Here is a 25502-nt window from a genome sequence, read left to right as displayed (position 1 = left end):
AGCACTGGTAAAATGAAAGCTGAGCTGTAATTGGCTGCCATGGCCAACTAAGCACATTCTTACTTTTAGACAGCTTGATAAATCTGCCCCTTTGTTTGGGACTCGCAAAATGCCAAATCCACCCCTGTGGCCAAAAACAAAATTGCAGTATGTAGTTTAAAAAAAAAAAAAAAAGCAGACACGGAAAATGTTTTAAAAAAAAATTCATAACATAAAAACCTGGTTTAATAGGTCACTTTCTAGAGATACCCACCCTTTAAAAATAAATGTGTTTGAACTTGAATATGTTGAGCCACAGATCTGATTTATAGAAGAATTTTTGCTAAGGAACTCATTAATGTCTGTCTGGGTCTAATTTACATTGTAATCCGTGAGCCTGCAGCAGTTGATAAAGTTCAAGATATGGCAAGGAGGCTTAATATAAAGATTATTCTTGGCGTTCCGTCAATTCAGCTCTTTTTTTTTGAACAGCTCGCTATATTAATCTTCTCAAATGATTTCATGGGTTTCACTGCTTAGGAACTATATGCCAGTATACTCGATTTCTCCAGCTGCCTGAGACTTCCACATTCTTAGGTCAGGATTTATAGGAAAAAGTACTGTAATGCTGAACTTGACTCAAAATGTTGTAGTTTCACTGATTATAAACGGTTGATAAAAATAAGTGACCCCTTGAATAGCCCGTAGCCTCCAGAAATCACTTTCCCCAAACATTTCCTGTAGTAGCAAATAAGATTTCCACAACACCAAGAAAGAACCCTGGACCAGTCCTCTTGATGCTCTCTATAGTTCATCAATGTTTCTTTGATGCCTTGAGTGCTGGACCTTCTTTGGACCAATCAACCATATCTCTTTATAGTAAAGGGGGTATTCTGGTACATCATTTTTCACTTATAAGTAGGAAAGGGGGATCCATGCATCTATACTGTATATCATGTCTTTTAAGGTTATTCACCTCAGCATAATTCACATTAACCAGTGTTTATTAAAGGAAACCTACCATTTGATTTGATGAATTATAACGCCAACATACCTTGAGAATGCTGTAGCTACACTGATGCAGAATCATATCTTGGTTAATCCCTGTGCTGAGTGGTTTTGCTGATAAAACAATTATACAATGATGATAATGAAGCTGTCTCACTTCTGTGGCTGGCAGTTCTCCTAGCACATTAGTTATTCACTGCTGTACAGAATGATGTAACCACTGGGTTGTGCCTGAAGGCAGAATAATCAATTGCTGCACTATCCCCCAGCTGCTGTGTATGAGTGATCCAGCTCAGGTTGATTAGTCATGTTTTGACTAAGCTCCATGTTCAATGACAAGCTCCATGTGTAATGAGTTTATGTAGGCATCCAGCCTGACTCAGCTTTCCCAAGGCCCTGGATTTTATAATTGTTTTTTCAGCAAAACCACTCAGCTGAGGGATTAACCAAGGTATGATCCTGCATCAGTGTAGCTACAGCATTCTCAAGGTATGTTTGCTTCATAATGCATCAAATCCTTTTTTTTCCTTTAAAGATAAAATATTTGTTGGTATCCAGGATTTAAAGTGAGTCCATCATCTTCAACAGCATTAAAATCTACTGGCAGTATATTTTAGAAAAACACCCTTTGATTTAAAAAATGTATTCATTATTGCTGTCATTCGTTTTGCTCAAAAAACAATTATAAAATTATAAAATCTACCATTTCTTTTCATGCATTGTGAACCAAACATACCTTGAGAATACTGTAGTGACACTAATGCAGAAACATATCTTGTTTAATCCGTGATCCAAGTCGTTTTGCTCAAAAAACAATTATAAAATTCAGGACATTGGGAAAGCTGGATTGCATGCTGACTGATGTTTATAAACTTTACACGGAGCTTCGTGAACTGTCTGGACAGACCAATCAACCTAAGTTCGATGACTCATATACAGCAGCTGGGGGATGGTGCAGCGATTGATTACTTCTGCCTTTCAGGGACAACACAGTGATTACATCACTCTCTGAAGCAGTGCATAATTAGGGTAAGAGAAAACCTGTCCTTAGTACCTGGTGCACTACTATTCCTGTTTGGATGATTACCTTCTCCATCAAATAAGCAGGAGATTGGTCTTTTGAAAAGCATGGATTGACACAGGAAGAAGAGGGATGCGATTTAGTTAAATAGAATAACAGAGCTCCAGACGCTGGGGACGTGACCTTTGTGCACCAACTGTCTCATTAGAATATAGGTTCAACTGGAAATATTTTGGAAATAGCATAATGTGCTGAAATAATAAAGGTATATTTGACATAATAGTGCATTTCTATACAATATGCTGCAGAATATAATGCCTGCTGGTGGCTTTTTGTGAATTGTGAAGTCAATAACTTTTTCTCCCTTTGGATTTTTATTTTTTACTTTGTTTATCAATAGACTTGAATATTATCAATGTTGTTTGTGTTAGTTACAAACATTTTTGCACAGTTAGACAAGACAGTCTTATACTCTATATTTATAACAGTGTCTGATGCTGAATGATAAGTCTGGTTTAGCTTAAAGGAAACCTGTCACCAGATATTACCCTACTATGCTAGACCCCTCAGGTAGCTCACCTATATCCTTGGCGTCACCTGTGAGTGCACTGATCCACCCCGTTGCTAGAGCACTGTATAAGTCAAAATAAGGTACACAGATCCAACTTCAACAGATTAAAACCGCCTTTATTGAATCAATCTATGGCGTCCACAAGCATAAAACAGTTATATAGCTGAACAGTCAACACGTTTCTAGCACTTTCTACCACTGTTAGGAATCAAACATATCTCGAGAAAGCTGTAGCTACACAGATGCAGAAACATATCTTGTTTAATTCCTGAATTGAGTGTTTTTTCTGAAAAATATCTATTATAACAATATGATAATAAGGCTCTGTTACTCCTGTGGCTGCTTTGGCGCTTTCCCTCTTACCCTAATTATGCACTGCTTCAGAAAATGATGTAATCACTCTGTTGTCCCTGGCAGAAGTAATCAATCGCGGTACCATCCCCCAGCTGCTGTATATGAGTCAGAAAGCTCCGTGTAATGTGTTTATAAACATCAGTCAGCATGCAACCCAGCTTTCCTAATGTCCTGAATTTTATAATTGTTTTTTTGTGCAAAATGACTTGGATCACAGATTAAACAAGATATTAGTGTCACTACAGTATTCTCAAGGTATGTTTGGTTCACAATGCATGAAAACAAATGGTAGATTTCCTTTAAAGTTCAGTCTAGGAAGGGTAAAATAAAGCAGTAATGCCAGGTTTCAGTTTGATAAAATATTAAAAACTTATTCTTCAATTACCTATTAAAGGGAATAAGGTTTTTCTGCAACAGGAAGTATAGTGCACAAGTTTCTACTTGAACTTAGGTCAATATTATATCTTGCAATATTTCTCATTTAAAAACTAGAACATTACTGTACATTAGACCCCTGCTTTTTTGACCATAAGCAGGGGTCTAATGTACAGTAATGTTCAGATTTTGCCCACAGATTTGCAGCCAGAATCTGCAGTGATATAACATGCAAATTAAAATTTATGTTTAATGTGAGGCGTTCCCTTCACTCAACTGTGCTTAAAACAGCAAAATCTGTATCCCATGAGCAATGGATAGTCTTACATAATATATTATAACCCCATGTTGCTTAAAAACCATAATACCATAGCTGATAAATTACCCAGACATACATATTTCTTTGGATACCCTATCACCTAGATTTGCATATTCCACTGAATCCCATACTACCTACCCTTACTTATCCAGATTATCTTGGTACACAATGTTGGAGGTAGTCTTTGTGCCACAACATAGGTTACTTGCACAAACTATTCTAGAAATCAAAAAGTATGAGTTGGTTCCCATTATGTCCAATATGAATGAATTAATTATGCATTAATCATACATCACAACAAGCTCCATTATTGAACATAGCCCATCTAAATCAAGTATAAAAAACCAGGGCATTTTTGTAAAATTTGTCAAACTTTTGACATACATGTCTTTTACTTATTTATCATGTCATAGTCCATATTGTATGTTAGACTGACCTCTGGCATCAAATAAGGCTAAACTTTTCTTTTGGGGTCACTAATCTACTGTCCCTATTAACCCAGGCAGGATTACAAATAAAGATGATACCACTTTTATAAAGCTGGAGGCAGATAACACAGGATCACTCCTTAGAATAGGGGATCACCACAGTGAACCACCTGTCACCAGTCTAGTAAACCTTGCACAGAACATGCACACCATTTTCCTATGACCGTGTAGCTACTGCAAAGTACATTTCTGACCTGTACTTAAAGGGATTGGCCAATCCTTTACATACATTTCCTATGTACCTTTACTGCCTTTATAATAATCCCTGATTCATCCTCCCTGATGCTTCCTTTAGTGCTGTCAGTAAACTCTCTGTGGATCTTTGCTTACACGTCTCTGCACTGATAAATATGATAAATATGCATCAGGAGATGATGAGTAATCCGGCTTCCCCCTCCCCTCTCCCTGTGTCTGAGAGAGAAAACAACACACTGGAGGCTGCCATTAGGACAGACTGAAGGAGGGAGAAACAGGAAGTTGGGTAGATGTGCAGAGGGCAGCCTGGGGATAACAAGGAAAGGCTGAAGCTCACAGAAGTACAGGTACATAAACATGCAGAGATATGTCTAATGGAACAAAGTGGCCAACCCCTCTAACAAGAAAGCCACCCAGTACATAGAGGTAAAGAATCTACAATCAGGGAATAAAAATAACATGAAAAGAATATGCAATGACCTTTTTTTTCATTTGTGTTCTCCAATCTGTGTTTTTGTACCACAATTCACCTTTCCATAAATGTATTCATCAAATATTCAAAGGTACCCAAGTATACCTACCTGTCTGTAACATTATATAAAATATAATATAAAATGGAAGATAAAAACTTTGGTAGCTACCTTTTATTGCCCTTCTGTCTGTTTTATAGCACAATACGGTAGTATAAATTTAAGGAAAGGTTTATTTTGAATGTGGATTCTGCTTGCTTCTGCACTGACATCATCAAGCAAGAAACTGAGATAGAAGGGTGGGGTCAGTGCATCGAAGAGCCCCTGTTTTTAAAATTGAAGCCCAGCCCATGGATGGTGTTAAGCAGGTAGTGGCTTCTGGGGCAACGAGACATGGTCCTCCTTGAAATTTGGTTGTTTGGGAATATCAACCCAAAGGGGGTGGCAAATCCATCTAAGGCTAAAAACTGGCAAGAGACCAATATAAAACAAGTAGCCAAAAGGACAGTTTGAGTGAGTACAAGAGGGCGTAAGTCTTTCTGGGCTACGGATGATTTTAGGTCGGTAGCAGCTCCCGGTGAGGCGGGACCTGATCCTCCTCAGGGTTGTTTGGGAATGCAGCCCAAAGCAGCTTTAAACCTAAAGATAAGTGCTGGTGTGAGACCAATAGAAATACTACTGTAAGGAAAACTTATAAGGGAGAGTCCAAGGGGGTGTGAAACAGGTGGGGTGGAGTTAGGTCGGTAGTGGCCCCTTGGAGGAACTCCTCAGAGTTGGCTTGTTTGGGATTCACATCATAATTGCCTGAATGCTTCTGCTCTCCTTATGGCTGGATAGGTGGTGTTTTGAGACTTGCACCACCATTGCTGAACTATATCCCTCTTATAGTTTTAACATGTCCACCACGCAGAATAGTCACAGCAATACTAAAGAGCAACGAAACTTTATATATTGTCTGGTTTCGTTTTAAAGACTCAACATTCATTCTTAGGCCATGAGAACTTAGAGATTCCAGAAGAACAATTCCTAATCGTCTTTGCAGGAGAAGTAAATGTGATATTTTTAGAAAAGTACAGTTCTCTTAGTACTGGGATAGAAAATCCTAACGTAGTTTAACGCTAAAGTAATATGTTCTAATTAATATGCGCTCTGGTTCCCTCCTATGACTAGATATTAGGAGATGCGTTTCCTTTGTTCTGAAAGCTGCTTAGTCTAAATCTTTTTTTGTAATGGCTGGCTACACTTTATTAGGACCTGGTGGTGCATGAGGATATAAAAATGAAGTGAGAGCAGGTTTACCCGGATTTATGAGGTTCCACCAGTGACCTCAGTAAAAATACATTACATATAACCTCCTTGTCTGCTCTCCTATTACAATATGTCTGCCAGAGAACAATCGACTCAAATCAATCCTTGAATCGAGATACCATTAACTCCCTGGTTCATAGTTCATCTAGTGATCACAATGAAAAGATGTTCAACCAGATATCATGTCCATCATTGGAGTGCACATAAGAATATGTTTGGATACATAAAAATGCATTATATTTTGTAAAAGGTGATATTGCAAAATACGTAGCTAATAGAATGAAGTTATAGAACAAAAGGTGAAGAATACAAATTCATAATACATAATCAAAATAATCAGCTTCTCATTTCCATGAAACAATAAGAATTGATGATACACACTTATACAAGTGTTCTGGCTACGTCACACCTGCGCTCATACAAAACACTAGTATTCATCTCCTGTCTCTAGCATTGTTTCTTCTCGCTATCTGAAACAGTACTTCCGAAAACCTGTGTTTTTGTTGTCTACTGACCTACTAATACATGATTTTTGAATTAAGTGTTTGGTAAAACTATAGCTCCAAGCTATGTGCCCATTGTTATGGGGTTATATCTCCTTTGCTTTCTATATTCAATCACTTGAATGTTAATTCCACCTCAGAAATCTCTTGATAGTTGCTTAGATTCATTCTCATTACTAATCTACCTTCTCCTTACTGACCTCTTCCCCCTAAAATCTTCCTGCATGTAACCACCAGGCTTATCTTTCTGTCCAGCTACTACACGGAAGCGTGTACCAGTTAAAAGACTGATTGACAATTCACTTTATTACTCATAGCACTCCGCAGTTCGGCACTCCTCTACAGTATATATCCTTCCTAATCTCTAGTCACCCCCAACCCATGTACTAGGTTCTGCCAATGATCTGAAGACTAAAATCCTCTATACTTGTGAACCCTCACTCCCATTTTTAAGATTTTTTTCATGCTGCACCACCTACCCAGAATGCACTAACATCAGATTTATTGTTAACAGCCAGAGTTTTTACAAGATGCATCTTTTTAAGAAGGCTAATTTCATAATTTGTATCGCCTTACTTCCTTACAACCTGATCCCTTTACTCTACAATACCTTCAAGACTCTGTGCACACTACTACCGGTATGTTCCTATACCCATACTGCATGGATGACTGGCTCACATATATTGTGCACTTATACATCTAATAATGTCTAGCACAATGGGTTGTTTACTATATCCAAAAGTTATAAAAAAAAGTATGTTAATAAGTCCAAATCTCCCATACCTGTTTCCCATCCAGGGTGTACAGCTTTTTGACCACTCCAGTCTCCAGTTTAATGGCATCAGTAATATCGGTGAGGACTTGTTCAAAGGAATGAGCTGTCTTCTTGTTGAGCAGGACACGTACAGCCTTACGAGGCTTTACTCCACTACGTATGATAGTTACCAACTTGGGACGAACAAAGTCCTTGTTCTCCCTGGACTGGGCATTGTTGCTGGTACCCAATGACTGTGGGGTCTTTTGACCGGCAGACGTCTTCACATTCACTGACCAGTTTGGGTTGACATTCTTTGTGTATTCCAGTTTCTTAAAAAAGTTGTCAGATGAACAAACATAGCTTCCTCCTACAATGCATGATATAAAAGGAGACATTCAAAAACCTATACAACAAGTTCATTTAACTTTCAGTTAGTAGATATAGGTAGTCTGTAGCAATTCCTGTTTGAAGGACATCTACCACCAGGATCAAACATGATTAACCATGCGCACTGACATATTGGTGCATGTCCCCTCAGGCAGGATCTGCTCTTTTTGTAGCTTCTTATGATCTGGTTCTTACAAAAAAAGGCTTTTAAAATTATGCAAATGAGCCTGAGGCGTTAAAGACAAGGGCACGAGAAGCTAAAGGGGTTAAAGACAAGGGTATGAGAAGCTAAAGGAAAAGTGGATCCTGTCATAGGGTGTGCTTGCTTTAGAATTCTTGACCCTGATGGTAGATGGTTGATGCAGGTAGTAAGTAGTATCACTGATTCTTGTACTATCAGTTACACTACTTATGTAGTTTGAAAGATTAAGAAAAATGTATTTGACTTAATAAATATATGAGTGATGAAGGTCCAACCCTGTGGAACCCGACTGATCATGAACACAATGGGGTACATTTAATTACTCGGTCCTGTCGCGATCACCTATCTGGACTGTCCGACGAGGATGACGTCCGACGCGATTCACCAAGATCGTGCGCCTGAGATCCTGCATGTGTTGCTTCCCTGTGGAGGTCCGAAAAAGTTCACCATCCTCTTCCCAGTGTATGTGAGTGCATGTCTTGCGACACAATTTGAATTTTAAATCCCGCGCTTAGTCCGAATCAGTCAGGTTGTCCGGCGGTCACGCCCCCGATTTATTTCATATGAAAGTTGTCGCGATTGCGCCAAAATCTGATCATGTGCACCAAATTTAACCACTGTTAAATTTTGCGCAAATCAAAATAGTCGGGAAACCCGATGGAAATACGGTCCGCGGACCCTAAGTAAATGTGCCCCAATGGCACATTGTTGTGGTTAAATCCAGGTCAGTAATGATAGTAATAGTAAAATATGTGGCATAAAATGCCCTATGTGTGATTACCACCCATCTTCGCACAGACATGATGCGTATCTGTGTCCAATGGTTTGTCCTATGTATTTGCCATCTCGGAGATGAGGAAATGGTGTATTTTGACACCAGTTTCAGAAAAATGTAGAAGAGGTTAGAGGTAGTTGGATGTGTTAGCTCCATCATAGTTCAGGATACCAGTAAAACTGCAAGGCTGTTGCTACATATCCAATAATCTACAAGTATGGTCTTCTCATCCAAATGCAAAAGTATTGGGCCAACTGTTAAAGGGGTTGACCACTTTACCTCATTTTTTTTTACATGTGTCTGTGAAGGGCAGTTTATTAGGTATTTTACCAATATATACTTAATTGAAGTTCTGCTCCGCTTTCTTGATATGTGAAGTGAAGCCTCCTGTCTTTTACCTCATCAGACATTTTTGACTATAAAATGTCTGCAGATGGAGGGTCATGTGATCTCTTACTGGCGAACATTCATGGATAGTTAGAGAGAGGCTTCACTTTACATATACAGGGCAGAACTTTTAATAGATGTATTTTGGTAAATTACCTAATATCCTGCCCCCTACACTTACACACATTACAAAAAACATGAGGTGTAAAGTGGCCAAACCCTTTAAGGTTCCTGGGATTTTAAAAGTGGGGTTATTATCATTGGGCTGATGTGTCGAATAGATTAAAAACTCTTTTAGAAATACCGATGGCACCTACTCTACGAAGGATATTTGCCTTGCTCTGGGTTGACACTATAAATTTATAGAATGAAATTGATAGGCTAGGATGAATCGTAATTTGTATTAAAGTATAGCCTTGCTATAACTTTGGAAAGAGGATGGTGTGTAGGAATTTTGTGAACACTATAGTGAGGGCCAAACAACTATACAGACCACAGATTTTTAATGAATATTACAGACTTAGTCCTACTGGATTATACATTAAACTGAGTGACTTTATTCTATGATTTGATAATTTCTTATAGTTGAGAACCAATGACTGTCAAACTCTACATAATGGAGCACATGTCTGGCGAGGATTCGGATCTGCCGCGATTCACTAAGATCCCCAGCTGAGGTCCACCGGAGTTCACCATCTTCTTCCCGGTGCATGTGAGTGCTGATCTTGCAACACAATTTGCTTTTTAAATTCCATGGTTTGTCCGAATCACTCGGGATGTCCGACGTCCACGCACCCCGATTTGTGTCGCATGCAAGCCGGTGCTGATGCGACACAATCCGATCACGTGCGCCAAAAACCAGGGGCAATTCAGGGCAAAACGGAAAAAATTTGCTAAACCCGTTGAAAATGTGGCGTTCGGACCCTTAGTAAATGTGCCCCAATATGTAAAATGTGTATTTAGTGTATTTCCATTTGGTTTGGAGCCAAAACATTTTAGTAAAGAGGTGGCACTGGAATAGTATAGTAGATGTCTAATCTACTCTATATGGCGTATGACTTTTCATGCCTCCTATTTAGGAATATGCAACCTAAGAACTTGGAAGATTAACATGAAGGATCTTTCGAGACTGTTTATTGTCATTTCCTTCCAAGTATTTCCTTGCTGATGTACAAATTTCCTAAAGAGGTTTTCTTCAGATCCCACTGACAAAAATACAAAATAGTCGGTTTTTAAATGAGCTGTGACCCTAAAACGCTAGTCGGTCCATGTAAAACCTTAGGGCTACAGATCCACCTACTCTAGGTCTATAATAACTAAATACTGTACATTAAGTGGGTTGACAAGGTATCCAGCAGCAGCAGCAAATCATTGTGTTAACACTATATAAGGTAAAACTGAATCCGTTACCATAGAAACATTGCGAGCTCTAAACAGCGCTCTACAATAGACCGCCTCAAAACGTGTCTTCAGATACAAGACCTTCAGTTCTCCGGAGTTAAAGACCTTCGGTTCTATTAATTGCATTTATTAATGCCTCAGATTAAAGCTTTGGAAAAGTAAATATGGAAGCTACACGTAACGCGGCCCGTTACCCAACATTACTGAAAGCAGAGGAGAAAAAGGGGCTTCTTATAGGATTAGCATTGCTTGCCAGTCCCTCTAAACACATATCATAGCCATCCGTTTTAATTTCTTTCAGCTTCGCAGTCGCAATGGGATTTGCAAATTAATTGGAGCGGTTTTAGCTTTACCGAAAAAGAGCACATGCTTATCTAAACAGAGGCTTCATTCCAGCAGCCTGTACGCTATTCAAGAAATCTCTACTGCGTGACTGACATCAAATTCTGTCATATCCCCCCCGTTCTCATTTAGAAATATATATGCTAAAAAATTCTGTTTTCTACCGCCAGTGCGGGTAGGACCCACAGCACTTTCGACTTTAATTTATTCCCCATTTAAATAAGAGGCACAGATTGTGAGCCCACATTTATTTGTAATTTTAATTGAAAATCATTAATAGACAGCATGGATAACTACTATAACACAGATTGGAAAGAATATTTGCATTGTGCTGCCTTGTTGTATTGGATAATATAGTGTAGTATATATTGTATATCTCCCAATTCTAATCAATACAGAAGGATTAATATAATAGTTGTGTAACATCTAACACTGGCAACAGCTCCCTATGTTGTTTGGATCACTCAGTTCTGTCCCAATCAGTATTAGATCACATATTAGTCCTGCCTACCATTCCTCACTGCTGGTTATAGAGGTTTTTGTGCCAACTCCACACCTTCCTTGTGATTTGTATCTTTTGATTCCTTACTTTGGTTTGTTTTCTGACTACTCTCCTGTTTTTGTATTGCATTGTGCTATTTGTTGTTTCCTCTCCATGTTGATTTTTCTTATCTGTTTGTATTGTTTTTTGCGCAGGAAGGGAACATTGATCAGTAGTCCCTTACCATTAGGACTCACAAGTCTATTAGGTAGAGGCAGCTGGGAATGAGTTTAGCATCAGGGCCCACTGTATGTGTCATGTGTTTGTTCCCAGAGTCTATGTCAAAAGTTACAGGCAGTTTTCTGTAATCAACACTATCACACTGTAAAAATAGGTCAATGTCATGTATGAAGAAGTTTTGACTTTTCGGAAAATAAGTGAGTCACACTTCTGTTAGAAGCTGTTAGAGGCAATCATATACGTCACACTGTGGATAGGTCCTCTACATTACAGTTTCATGAACACATAATAAAAATTCACTTTTGGCATTAGAGACATAGAAAGAGGCATAGGAGTAATTTGTCACTGGCAAAATGAAGAACTATATCTCATGTTTGTGTAACTAATAGCAACATCCCCCACTGGGGCCTAGCCTTTACTTGTGGGCCTGGAGACAGCCTGGGCCCAGAATACTAGAGTGGCTGGCTATTGTGGCATAAGGCTGGCTATTGTGAGTTGCGCAGTCTCACCACATAGATCATGACAGAGAGAAGGTGCTATTCCAAACTACCACCTTGCCTATACATTGGCAGGGGTGTTGCATAACCTTATCATGTCCTAGCTACCATTTCCTTTGTCTTCCATCGATCAAACTAATGTTTTTGGTGCACATTTAAAATCACAGATGTCTAGTGGAGGCAGCAGACATTGGTTGCTTTGCATGCCACCCTGGTATAAAACCGTGTTAGTTATGCCCCATCAAAGGGATTTTATGGTATTGCGTAGTTATTTTTGAAAGAGCTACACAATGGATTTAAAAACATAAAAAATTTAATTTTCAACTATTCAATTCCTTGGTGCTCTTGTCCCCTGCCTCTTCGTTTTGGTCCCTCCCAACATTCAGGAAGTGACAGCTCAGCCATTAAATGGCTGCACTTCCAGCCCACCAAATTGTTTTAAAAAGTGAGCGCCAAAAAAAAAAAAAGCTAAAAAAAGCTCCCCTTTTTAAGGAATTCTGATTTAATTGTAAATTGGTGGTTACATTTGGGATCTCATCTTTTAGAAAGAGGGAAAAGTGGGAATAAAAGTTCTCATTACACTGACTGTCCATTTATTTGTAAGAACAAAGGGGCTTACTAAGGCTTACTAAGGGTCCGAACACCGCAATTTCGTCGGGTTTCCCAAATATTTCCGTTTTGCACTGAATTGACCCGGGATTTTGGCGCACGCAATTGGAGTTTGGCACATCGGTGCTTGCACGCAACAGAAATCGGGGGGTGGACCGTCGGACAAGCCGCGGAATTTAAAAAAGGATTTGTGTCGCATGATCAAGCACTCACATGCAGCGGCAAGAAGAAGGTGAACTCCGGCGGACCTCGGCGCAGCAGCGTCACATGCAGGAACTCGGACGCACAATGTTAGTGAATCGGGCCAGACCCAAATCCTCGTCGGACAATGCACCGCGGGCTCACGACGAGACCGGGTAAGTAAATCTCACCCAATGTGTTATGCTTAGTATTCCCTCTGGTGGGCGGTGACAGGTAAATTGGACACCTTGTGGATTGAGGGTGCACTTTGTGATCACCTTATTATTAAAGGGCCCTTCTAAAAAACATTGTCCAAAGCAGTGAAGTCCTATAAGGTGGAAGCTTTCATATTGACCATGTAAAGTGTATAGATAGACAATGTAGATGTGGAATAGGTTCCTGTGAGGTTTTCATCGTGCTGCTCCCCACTCTGTCTCGGAAACAGAGATCCAAATGGGTGGGGGCACTGGTATTATTACAGGTATATATGGAGGGGAGGGTGTCAACATCTTGATAGCACCCCTATCCTAGTGATGTAAATATTGTTGGCTAGAAGGGCTATTTCATATTTACTCCTAGGATTTCAGGATTACACGAGCAGCACCCCAGGAGGAGTAAAAGTCATTTGGAGGATAAAAAGAGGTGTGCCTATGATAATAGTGCTCAATTGTTGTATGGTCTAGAACGTACAGCAGCGCCTCCTGGAAACCGTCAGTAGGATAGGAAGTGTATACAAATGTGTTTTAAGTAGTAGAGGATTGTAGAATACGTAAACGTGTATCCACACTTGGCACACATCCTATGCTTATTGCTTCAATATAGACGTCACCTTACTATCCCTCCCTGTAGGTGTATTGTTATACCCCAGTTTACCCTGCACCCAGTGTATATTTACCTGACCTGATGAAGGGGACAGTTCATCCCCAAAAACGTATATTAAGAAATCTTCTACTACGTAATAAATTGACTTTTATACAGCACATTTGTATACTCTGTCTCACTCACCTGTTTTTTTCTTTTTATCAAAACTTGACTACGTGTTAAACTCTGACAATGGGGCACATTTACTTTCGGAGATCCCGAAAGTGCATTGTTCGATGACAATGCACTGTGCCGCGAGTCACTTACATTGTGCGCCAGACTTGCTGAATGTGTCGCTTCCCCGATCAGGTCCGCGGGAGTTCACCATCTACCTCCTGGTGCATGTGCTTGGCTTGCGACACAATTTTTAAGTTAAATCCTGTGGTTTGTCCGAATCTGTTGGATCGTCTGACGGCTGCCCCCCCCTCTCGATTTATATCGCATGAAAGCCAGCGCGATTCGGCCAAAATCCGATTGTGTGCGACACAATCCCCTTTTAACTGCTGCGCAAATCCAAAATCATCGTGGACCCTTAGTAAATGAGCTCCAATGTGTTTGCTGGGGAAGGTTCCCCAGGAGAGAGATCTTGGAGTGACCAGTGGGTGCATTATGAAGGTGGCAAATATATATACCCCCTGTCTATAAGCCATGAAGCACTATACAAGTATATCCTTGGGTCAGGATGTAATGCCAATGAGTTTTAGGTAAATTACTGGGTATATGCCTATGGAGACCCTATGATTAGCAGTATTAGAGAATATAATGGAGTTTGGCCTGAAGAATATTTTGTTTTTATAAATATATCATTTCTATAACTAAAGAAACAAAGCAGCGTGCAGTACAATATTAGGTCTTATCTGTGTATTACTTAACATAGCTGCAAGGTTAAACAGATTGTCCAGTTCCTGCCTACTAATATAAACTCTGATCCATGAAATGACATAGGAAGACATTGTTATGGAAAGGCTTTGCCACCTGCCATTACAATGCAAAATCTGCCTCTATTTACTAAGCAGGGCAGGCTTCCCGGCAGAGGGATGCAGTATTGCCAAGTCAGCACAGAAACAGACAGATGGTCCAATGGCAGCGACAGCACAGAGGATGCAGGGAAACTAATGACTGATTATATGCTTTTTTCTTATGTGGACATCAAAGAAATTTACCACTGAAAACCAACTGCACTGAAACACAAAAATGAAACCGACTTATTTACATATTAATCAATATATAGCATTCTTTTATGCAAAAGGTTAAAAGCAGTGGTTCTCAAACTGTGGGTTGCGAACAATCGTTTCACAAGGGTCGTCTAAGAAATCGGAAATTTGATTTTCAAAGGTGTTAGCGACCGAGACACCACTCACATACCTAAATAAATAATCGAATGTGCATTTCATCTGGAAAGCTGTGTGTCCCCTGATGAAGCCAATATAGCTGGCGAAACATTTGGGGGGCTACTAGTTTAGTGGTAAATGTTAAGTGGTGTTAGAATTATACCAGACCAGCGGTCTCTAGGTCTGGTGCAAACGTATATACTTAGAGAATTGCACTAGTTGGAGCACAGCTCATAATGAGCACTATGGGACACCGTGCGCCAGTTTTCTGTTGGACTTTGCACGTTCTTTCTGGTGCACACTGCTTGCACAGGTATTTAAGAAGTGTCTGCACCACATTTGTGTTGCAAGCGACCCTTTTATGGTGCAGCTGTAAATGCGACACACATTTCTGCTGTGAAGAGGGCATTCTGGTCGGACCGTGCGCCAGATTTAACATGCAATGTCCGACAGAAATGTGTTGCACTGTGGTACTGCGCAGAGGCAGTCAGCCTCATACCCCTGATGACGCCAGTTCGGCGAAACATGTCGGGCGGGCTTGGTTGAGCGGCACGTCTGAATTTTAATATTACAGCAGACAGGTTATAGGATAGGGTAATGAGCTCTGCTCAAATCTAGTGAGGGACAGCTAGAATTATTGAGGAGCCTGAAATAAGGCAAACCTCTCTATAGGAACAGGCTGGGAGGTCTCCATGAACAATACGTTCACTACAGTGACATGGAATACCTTGGAGGGAGAACTGATCCAGGAAGATATAACACTACAGGTCCCATAGAGCATCCCAGTAGAATCCTACTCCATTGACCCTTCCTTGTACTGTCTGTCTATTGATTTTAAAGAGTGTTCCTTTGTTACAAATTCTTAATATAAAACTAATAAAAGTTAATTTTTATCATTTAACTCTGGTGGCTAAAGGGTATTTGTGGTCGCTAGCCGTGCGTGGAGTTTAAATTTAGCAACTAATTTCCCAGCCAGCACAGGTCCATATACTAATGGGGTCCATCTATATATTCTCCCTCCATTTGGAAGGGGAAATTTTGTTGTTATAGATTCCTGCAGAACGGGCACCAGAAATCCTGAATCTGGCGCGCCCTGAACACCACACATGCACACTGCACATAGTACAGACTGCATTAGTCTTAGTAAATGTGCCCCTATGAATTGCTAACTGAATGATATTAACTACATAGTAAGTGTTTCAAAGTAACTAGCTACAATTTATATTCATTAAAGACTCCAAATATTTGTTTGTGCACGGCAAAACTCTACGCACAAAGAACTTGTACTGCTGCTGATAAATACAATGGGGCTTATTTACTAAGGGTAACACGGCCGCATTTTCATTGGGCTTTCCGACGTTTCGGGGATCACGTTAGGGATTGTGTCACACTCGATTGCATTTTGGGGTATCGGCCCCCAGTAGCCAGTGGTGTCATTTAGCAAAGGGCATTGCGGAAGGGAGTTGTATTCAGACACAGAGAAGAATGTTCTCTTAAAGGGGTTTGCAAATGAAAGAAAATTTCATATTTCAAACCCCCAGTGATGTTTACACAATAAAGATCATTTTAACCCCTTATTATATAATTTCACTCAGTTTTATTGCTGTTTTTGCTCCTATCACTCCCTAGGCTGCTCAGGGTAAGATTCCAGAGTGTGGTTGGGGACTCTCTAGGCAGGCACATTGGGGGTCATTTACTAAGGGCCCGATTCGCGTTTTCCCGATGTGTTACCCGAATATTTCCGATTTGCGCCGATTATACCCTGAATTGCCCCAGTTTTTGGCGCACGCAATCGGATTGTGGTGCATCGGCGCCGGCATGCGCACAACGGAAATCGGGGGCGTGACCGAACGAAAACCCAACGGATTCGGAGAAACCGGTGCCTTTAAAACAAAAAAGTGTCACGGGACACGCACTTACCTTCACCAAGTATAGGATCGTGAACTTCGGCGGGCCTCGGCGGACTTCAGCGGAGCAGCGACACCTGGTGGACGTCGGAGGAATTGCCTTAGTGAATCGCCGGAAGACCCGAATCCACCGCAGAGAACGCGCCGCTGGATCGCGAATGGGCCGGGTAAGTAAATTTGCCCCATTATGAACCCTGTGTGCTGACAATGTGGTTGGATTATCAGGGTACAGGTTTATATACATTTTCATTTAGCTTCTGAACATTGGCTAGTATCTGACACATAGAAAGAGAGATGAAACACATCAGAGATGATCTATAGTACATATGCATATTACACCAGACATTCTCAGCTCTGCTTTCACAGCCATAACATACACAGTCAGCTCTGCTATATACCTTTCTCCCACATACCCTGGATAAAGGAAAGGGAAGTCTCTGTGGGGCTGGAGGCAAGTTGGAGCTCAGTGCAGCTTCAGACAGGAGAACAATGGGGCAGATTTATCAAGTTGTCTGAAAGTCAGCATAATTCTAGTTGCCCATGGCAACCAATCACAGCTCCGCTTTAAAATATTCATGAGCACTTGTAAAATGAGAGTTGAGCTGTGATTGGTTGCCATGGGCAACTAGAAATATTCTGACTTTCAGACAGCTTGATAAATCTGCCCCAATGTGTCCTACCCAACCATAGACTTCTGATTTAGGGTCAAATCCAGAGGCTACCAAAATTGTGTACAACAGGACTGATAGAGACAGGTTGGAATGATATCTGTGAAATGCTGTATTTTTGTTAAAAACAGTGAATTAGTGAATGTGTTATTTTGTTATCATGAGTACATTTAAGAATGTTATCTTTGTGGGAATACCCCTTTAAGTGTGCCCATCTCCAGCCCTGTAGTGTCCCACATTTCAAGATGCATCTCCTCCCCACCAGGTCGTGAGGGAAATCATTGAGACTATGGGCTACTGGGGGCATTCTGGTGAGTACTTCAGTCACTGAATCACGGACTCTTGGGGGAAGGCACTGTGACCAGGGTCAGCTCCAGGTTTCAGTAGGTCCCTGGATGACAGAGCCTCAATGGGCCCCTTTGCAGTAAACTAACATAGCGGCATTAAAAATTCAGAAACTGAAAAATTCTCCTGTTCCCTTAAATATTTTCTAGTCATACCAAAAAGCCCCCTCAAGGTTATTTTATATACAGATCCCCTCACCCCTATGAATTGCTTATGCACAGCCTTATATGGGCCCCCCAGCAGCTCTGGGCCCTGGTATTTGCCCTGGCTGTGACTACTGAGGGCATCACTGAGACTCCTGGGGTGGAGAATAATAACGGCTCATGCTCCTACATGTCCATCACAAGACCATGGACAGATTTCTATCCCCTTGATGTAACCTCAGAAGCTTTCTATAGCATGGCAGCAAGCAGAGATCTAGAAAACCATGAGGAATGCATACAGAAAGTATATTGAAAAATTGTATAACTTTTCACTGCACAAACAAAATCAATTATTTGCTGAGAGAGGACAACCCCTGTAAAGGATATCTACAATCAGATTTACTGATGATAGCCTGTCCTCAGTGACATGATGGTTATCATGGTGGGGCCTTACACCTTTTTTCTTTATTCCTGGAAGCTCTGTTTAACTCAGACATAAACTTTTTAAAAATATGTAAATGAGCCTGAGACGGTCTTGCTGACTTCACTGGAGCACCTCTTGGCTCTGCATGCCCCAGCCATTCAATAAGCACCCCCTCAGTGATGTCCCCCGGCTGTCTGCAAATCTTGTGCAGATGCCAGGACACTTTCCTTGCGCAGCTGGCTGGTTGGCGCTCAGGTGACATCGGCGGGAGCACCTCAGGCTTATATCTTTTTATAAAGTTTAAAGGCTGCATTCACATGGATTGTGTGCAGTAGAGGAGGAGGGGTGAACGCAGCTCACCCCTCCCCTCTCCATAGGAAAAATAGAAAGAAACACAGGCGGCGCCCTTAGTGCAATAGGTCACTTGAGTTTGATGAAATAGTAAAGGTATCTGCTCACCTGAAGACACCTTGTGTCTTATGCGTATAGAGCAGAAATTCGTTGTTAGGTATCTTCCTTGGTAGTTGTTGGTAGGGTGTGCTGCGTCTTCCCGGAGTCCGGTACAGGATTGTGCCGGATAGGGAATCACGTAGATATAGAGTTTAGAAAAACCCGGGTTGGTGTAAGACGCGCTGCCCGAATAGGTCCGACACAGGTAATATGGTTCAAGGTTAGGTTTATTGGTACAATAGAAGGACTACGCGTTTCGGGGGTGGTCTACCCCCTTCATCAGGTCCAAGATAGTACCGAGATAGTACCTATCGCGGACCTGATGAAGGGGGTAGACCACCCCCGAAACGCGTAGTCCTTCTATTGTACCAATAAACCTAACCTTGAACCATATTACCTGTGTCGGACCTATTCGGGCAGCGCGTCTTACACCAACCCGGGTTTTTCTAAACTCTATATCTACGTGCCTCTCTATAGGAAACAGAGTTGCACGGCTATACACACTGGGAAAGATAGGGAATGCTTTATCTTTTCCCCTTGTATTGTCTGGTACGGTGCCACATGTCGGGATATGCGTCCCCATGGCGGTCATGTGAATGGGGCCTTAAACTAAGGTTCAAGGAGTAAAGAAAAAAGATGCCCCACTTAAGGTGACGAGCATGTCAGCGAGGACATCTGTAAATCTGTACATCAGATGGTATATGTCCTATAAACCAAACTTAAAGGGGTATTCTCGTCTGGGCAGTCACATTCAGTTTGATAAATCTGCCATATATAAACATTTCTTCAATTAGATGTTATTAAAAAAATTTTTCCTGTGTGAAGATAATTTCTCATAAATGCAGTGATTTGGACCCTTAGAAACAAGACTGTGTCCCTGGATACGACCACCTCTGCTGGAGGGATTGCACAAATAAACAAAAAATCTTTGTATATGAAATGTCTGGGAGTTGCTGCAGGTCCTACAACTGTGGTAATGATTGCTGAATCCTGGGGGTCAGGCAGGACTCTATAGCGCATGTCCGGCCACCGCTGCCAAAATGTGACGTGGTCGTATCCGAGGAAGCTATCTCGTTTCTAAGGGACAACATGGCTACATTTATGAGAAATTATCTTCACACAGGAACATTTTTTTTAATAACATCCAATTGAAGAAATGTTTATATATGGCAGATGAATGACACTGAATGTGACTGCCCAGATGAGAATATCCCTTTAATCTTTTAAAACTATAAAAATAACATATCAATAACACCACATTTCCAGAAATGTGTGGAAACTGTGCAGCCTGGGAACCTCCCATGTCAATAACATTTACAGTATATACTATATATATCCTCTATGTCTTTATATCAGTGGCTCCACTTATACTCACTAACTAAATCACATATCCAATCAAGCAGTCTTCATGCAGACAAGGCTATATTTACATTTCTTGTCATGTATGGCTCTCATCTGTATTTTCACTCACTTGTATATTCAGCCCATTGCTAGTCAATATTATTATGGAAGGGGCTGGATATGGTTGGTCAATATAGTCCTTTATAAGGTTTGTTAAGGATTCTGAGGTTAGAGTTGCCATTACAGTTTTTTAGGGGGTCTTTCAAGTCAAGGTTCTGTTGCACAGTTTCTTATTATATTATTGTTCGCAATAAACAATGTTTTCGTTTGTGAAAGGCCGCATAATTCCAACCAATCTGGAAATCCCCCCTGAATATTTATCCAGCTTCCCAAACATTACGGGGGTCACAATGCCACTGGCCAAGGAATAGCCTTTGCCAAACCTAGATTTGCATATCAGACTGCCCGGTGGGGAAATGTGATAGATAACTCTGATTCACAAGCCATGTACATATTCACAAAGTATGTGTTCCAACATGTAGAGACCTGAATGGGGTGCAAGTTGAGGGTGAAAAGGGTTAGGTTTCCCCGCAGACTATTATTTGCCCCATCCCAATGTGAAGAGGCCAGTATAATAAATGATACATCATATCAGATTGCATATAAGGGTTCGAGTTACTCCAATGCACTTGTGTATACTTTGTATACAACAGTTTTAGTTGATATGTCATATATGGGTTATCGCCATCTTGGCGTTTTCCACACCTTTGATATGGTTCCCCAAATGCATTCACATCTACAGCACTGTAGCCTACATTTCCTATTACACCTCTAGAACTTCTAAGCTACCTCTTGCTTACAATAGTGGCAAGGGTAACTTCTGTCCACCTATAGCCTTAGGCAATGGTAGATGTGTGATGCTGCATTATAAAGGGATACACTGGAGAATCTGCACACAGCACACATTCTACTACTGATATCTTGAATATATACTGGCTGCATGTTTTACCTCATTTGCATAATAGAAATAGTTATGTTTCTTATCACCCACTTATTGAAATTGTATTTATACTTTAGATCTGGAGTCACTCGCTATTTGTATAACTGCTGCAAATTTTCCCAACTGAATCAAACCTAAGCATTTTCATGAAGAGATATATAATATTATATTAGCATTATCTTATCTTATATATTATATTATATTACAGTGGTGGCGAACCTATGGCACGGGTGCCAGAAGTGGCACTCGGAGCCCTCTCTATGGGCACCCAAGTCGTGGACAGAGATCAGCACACAGGACTAAAAGAATCTTCCTGCAATCTCAGGCAACTCAAGATTTGCTGCTCTCGGCACTATTTTAACACAATACATTCTTGGGACTGCAGGAAGAGTGGGAAAATGTGGAAAGGACCGGATTATTTGTGGAGGTCCTGCTGAGCCTTGTTTTATTCCTGTACAGGAGGATTCCAAATCTGACCTTCTTATTTCAACTGTATTGGTGTCCTTAGGAACTGATACAATGAATGTTGTGACAAAGCAGGGGGCAACAAATTACTTCTTGAACAGCTTTGTTGGCACTTTGCAATAAATAATTGGATTTTGGTTGTAGTTTGGGCACTCAGTCTCTAAAAGGTTCGCCATCACTGTTATATTATATTAGCATTATCTATACAATCATTTCCTGACAGTGACACACAATGGGAGTTTCCAATGAATGAATGAAAACTGATAAGAAAAAATAGTTATGTTTGACTGTGAAATGGAACAAACTCTTTCCTGTGGAAATATCTACATTTAGATTCTAAGACAACAGTTTGTTTCCTAATATTCATCACTTTTAATATTCAGATAGTAATAAATAGGAAGGACTGACTGATATTAACCTGTGGTAAAATGAATATTCGTAGACTTCAACCAATTCTAAGAATGATGAAGCTTATAACATTTAGAAATAAATTGAAACTGCCCTTGGCTATTAGAAATATTGAGAAATACTATATAAGTGGAATAGCTACAGGCAGACGAAAAATAGGAGAGTAGTCTGAGATCTGATCAATACATTTCTATTTCATGGTCCACTTGCATTGTTCGACTTCTAGTGGATACAGCACAGTGAAAAGCACTCAGGACAAATGTGAAGTCAGACCTGTGCTACAAGTTATAGTGCAGTTTTATGTGCTATTAATATTCACTACCATTTATATAGGGAATAAAGGGATTTGGGTACCAGAGAAAAAAAAGTGGCTATGGGCTCAGAAAGGAATAAAAAATGTAAAACCTATTGTGACTTAATTTATCCCCCAGGTCCTGACTCAAAAATTAGTATTCCCATCTATTTCCTGTTGTGTTCAAGACAGGAAACAGGGATTGAATAATTAGTATAATAATTATAATAATAATCAGACAATTCTTCAACTGGAAAGAAGGTGCTTTTGGAGCTAGTATAGGTTGTGTTTTTGTCAACCCATTTTGAGCCACTTCCACCAATGTCTGCCGGCCAGAAAACCCCTCTATGTGGTCTAGCACTGGTGGTATCCATGGTATGACAGATGCATCAAGCTTTATGGTTAAGGAGCACAAATGTGAACAGAGCCCTACTCAGTGACAAAAGATTGACCCAAGCTGAACTTTTCTTCATCAGGTTACGACATAATTTTAGGTTCAATATTACTTATCTCTATAATAAAGTTAGGCAGTGATATGACTTTAATAGAAAATGTAGTACAATCTACTTACTAAAATCCACTCTCTGTCATTTAGCAAACTATATGTTCTAGTTTAGCTTTTATAAATTCCCAGGAGTATGTTAGGACTTTGATCTTTGTCAGATAAAAGTACTTAGTTTTGCAAAGTGACTGATCCATGGGAAAGCAATTACATGAGGTAAGGTATTTCTGCAGGATTTAAGAAAACTTAAAAACTCTATGAAACAATAATGTTTCAACTTTTAAGGAGACACACAGAACATCATATTAGGGGACATTTATCAGGGCTTGTACTCCAGTTTTCTGGCTTACAAGCCCTGAAATAATAGCAATGCCTAGCGAACCTGCATGCCGAGTGGGCGTGGAGGGGTGTGAAGAGGGGGTGTGGCCGGTGGCGGAGCGGCATGGGCGTTCCTGTCTTGCACATGTGCAGCATGCAACTGTTCAAGCCAGCAGGGCATATGATAAATGTTCCCCATTGTCTTAAACAATGACACCATGGTTTCAGGTCATTTCCGTTTACTGCATGCATTACATTGACAAGCATGGATTTCCACAGAGTGTATTCTCAATTATTGAGCTTCACAGAATGTAAAGTAATGGCACTAGTTTTCACATAGGTCTACTATTTCTCCTACATAAACCAAATAGTAGTTTTCAGTTCAGTTATAAAATTAATAATGTCCTTCTACATATCACTTAGGAACAAATTGGTCCCATGATACATTAAGATGTTAAAGGGAGACTGTCACCAGGAGACCCATTTTTAGCACTCCCCCAGTCCCCACAGAGCATAGTACATACACTGCCAAAGTGTTTTTGTATTAAAAATAGGTTTTACAGAAAAAAATATATGTTATATTGTACCTTTCATTAGCATCTCCTGTGTGACTAGGCAGTTGCCAAAAAGGAGGGACTGGAAAGGAGCAGTTACCCCCCCACCCTTGGGGAACAGCTACTACATGTGACCTTTTCAAATATATGAAAACACTCATCACTTGGCTTAGCGATGCCCCCTGCTCCTCTACAGCCAATCCCGAGTGTGGGGAGTTATTCATATATTTGAAATGGTCACATGTTTCCCAAGGGTGTGGGGGGGGGGGGGGAACTGCTCCTTTCCAGTCCCTCCTTTTTGGCAACTGCCTAGTCACACAGCAGATGCTAATGAAAGGTACAATATAACATATATTTTTTTCTGTAAAACCAATTTTTTATACAAAAACACTTTGGCAGTGTATGTACTATGCTCTGTGGGGAGTGCTAAAAATGGCTCTCCTGGTGACAGGTTCCCTTTAACTTCGTCTGGCATTTCATTCTAACAAAGTTACCTAATATGACATTATACATTATACCAAGGAAACAACACAAAAAAGAGGAAACAAAAACCAAAATGTAGAAAGCTCAAAATAACACTTTATTAGATCAATTTAAAGAAATCGATTTAAAAAGACAACATGCACACAAAGAGTCCACCAGTGGTCAACTAACTAAATATACATAATAAATAGATCACAGTAACCTGTATAGAGGTATAGAAGGTCTAGTCCTCAGAACAAGTCAAAGTGTTTGCTTACAAACAAGTATCGCACTTTACCCAGAGGAATAACAGAGGGCAAGGGACACACATACGGATACCGCTGACCAAGTAAGGCGAAACACATGTTGAGTGTTGTCCACCTTTGGTCTATATATACCTCTATATGTGTCCCTTGTCCTGTGTAATGTGCAATACTTGTTTGACTTGTTCTGAAGACTAGACCTTCTTCCATACCTCTATACAGGTTACTGTGATCTGAATATCATGTATATTTAGTTATTTGACCATTGGGGGACTTTTCCTGTGTATGTTGTCTATTTAAATGGTTTTTTAAAATGTATCTAATAGCAATATAATGCAGAAACTTTGCCTTAGCGGCGCAATGGCTGTGGTAGTTAATACAGTTCTTGCACGGCTGTACAGTCTATATAATCCAGTGACTCCCGTCCTCTGCTCTGTCTGCAGCCCGTGGGATCGTGTGTTATGGGCCTAACAGTTGTTTTTATTATTTTATGGAACCAGCAATAATTGCCCATTTATTTGTTACAAATAGACAGCACAAGGATGATGATACATTCTAGAAGGGATATATAACATCCTTCCTTGGGACCTATGAGGTAATAAAGTGCCCTCCAAAGAGATCTATAATAGATGACACATAAGTGTTTGACACATCAGCAGCTTTATTCTTCATTCTGGCACAATGTTTGGCATTGATGTTAATTGTACAAAACTTGGGCTTTTATAATGGGGTACAACTAGTATAGATGGAAACTTAGGTGTAAGCATAGCAGAATATTTCCTATCCAATGATGGTATGACATTGGCAATGCTGCTTTTGAGGTTTTTGTTCTTAAACCAGCTATTTCTGTCTAAAATAAATGCTATTTAGGAGATTTCGTCGCTCCATAAATCTGAGTGTAGACCTCCTGGAGAGACTA

The 25502-nt window shown here is 40.4% G+C and overlaps 1 protein-coding gene across 2 annotated transcripts in view; it reads right to left on the bottom strand.

Annotated features, from left to right (window-relative positions):
- Positions 1-25502, bottom strand: part of DCX (doublecortin) — a 97907-nt gene that overhangs the window by 62297 nt on the left and 10108 nt on the right. For both annotated transcript variants that reach the window (XM_072124667.1, XM_072124666.1), the window contains exon 3: positions 7375-7715. In XM_072124667.1, the coding sequence (XP_071980768.1) occupies positions 7375-7715 (341 nt within the window). The remainder of the gene's footprint in view (positions 1-7374; positions 7716-25502) is intronic.

Source organism: Engystomops pustulosus, chromosome 9 (genome assembly GCF_040894005.1).
Source record: "Engystomops pustulosus chromosome 9, aEngPut4.maternal, whole genome shotgun sequence".
Lineage (NCBI taxonomy): Eukaryota > Metazoa > Chordata > Amphibia > Anura > Leptodactylidae > Engystomops > Engystomops pustulosus.
The sequence above is the reverse complement of the archived record's forward strand: the minus strand, read 5'-3'. Positions and strand labels throughout refer to the sequence as shown.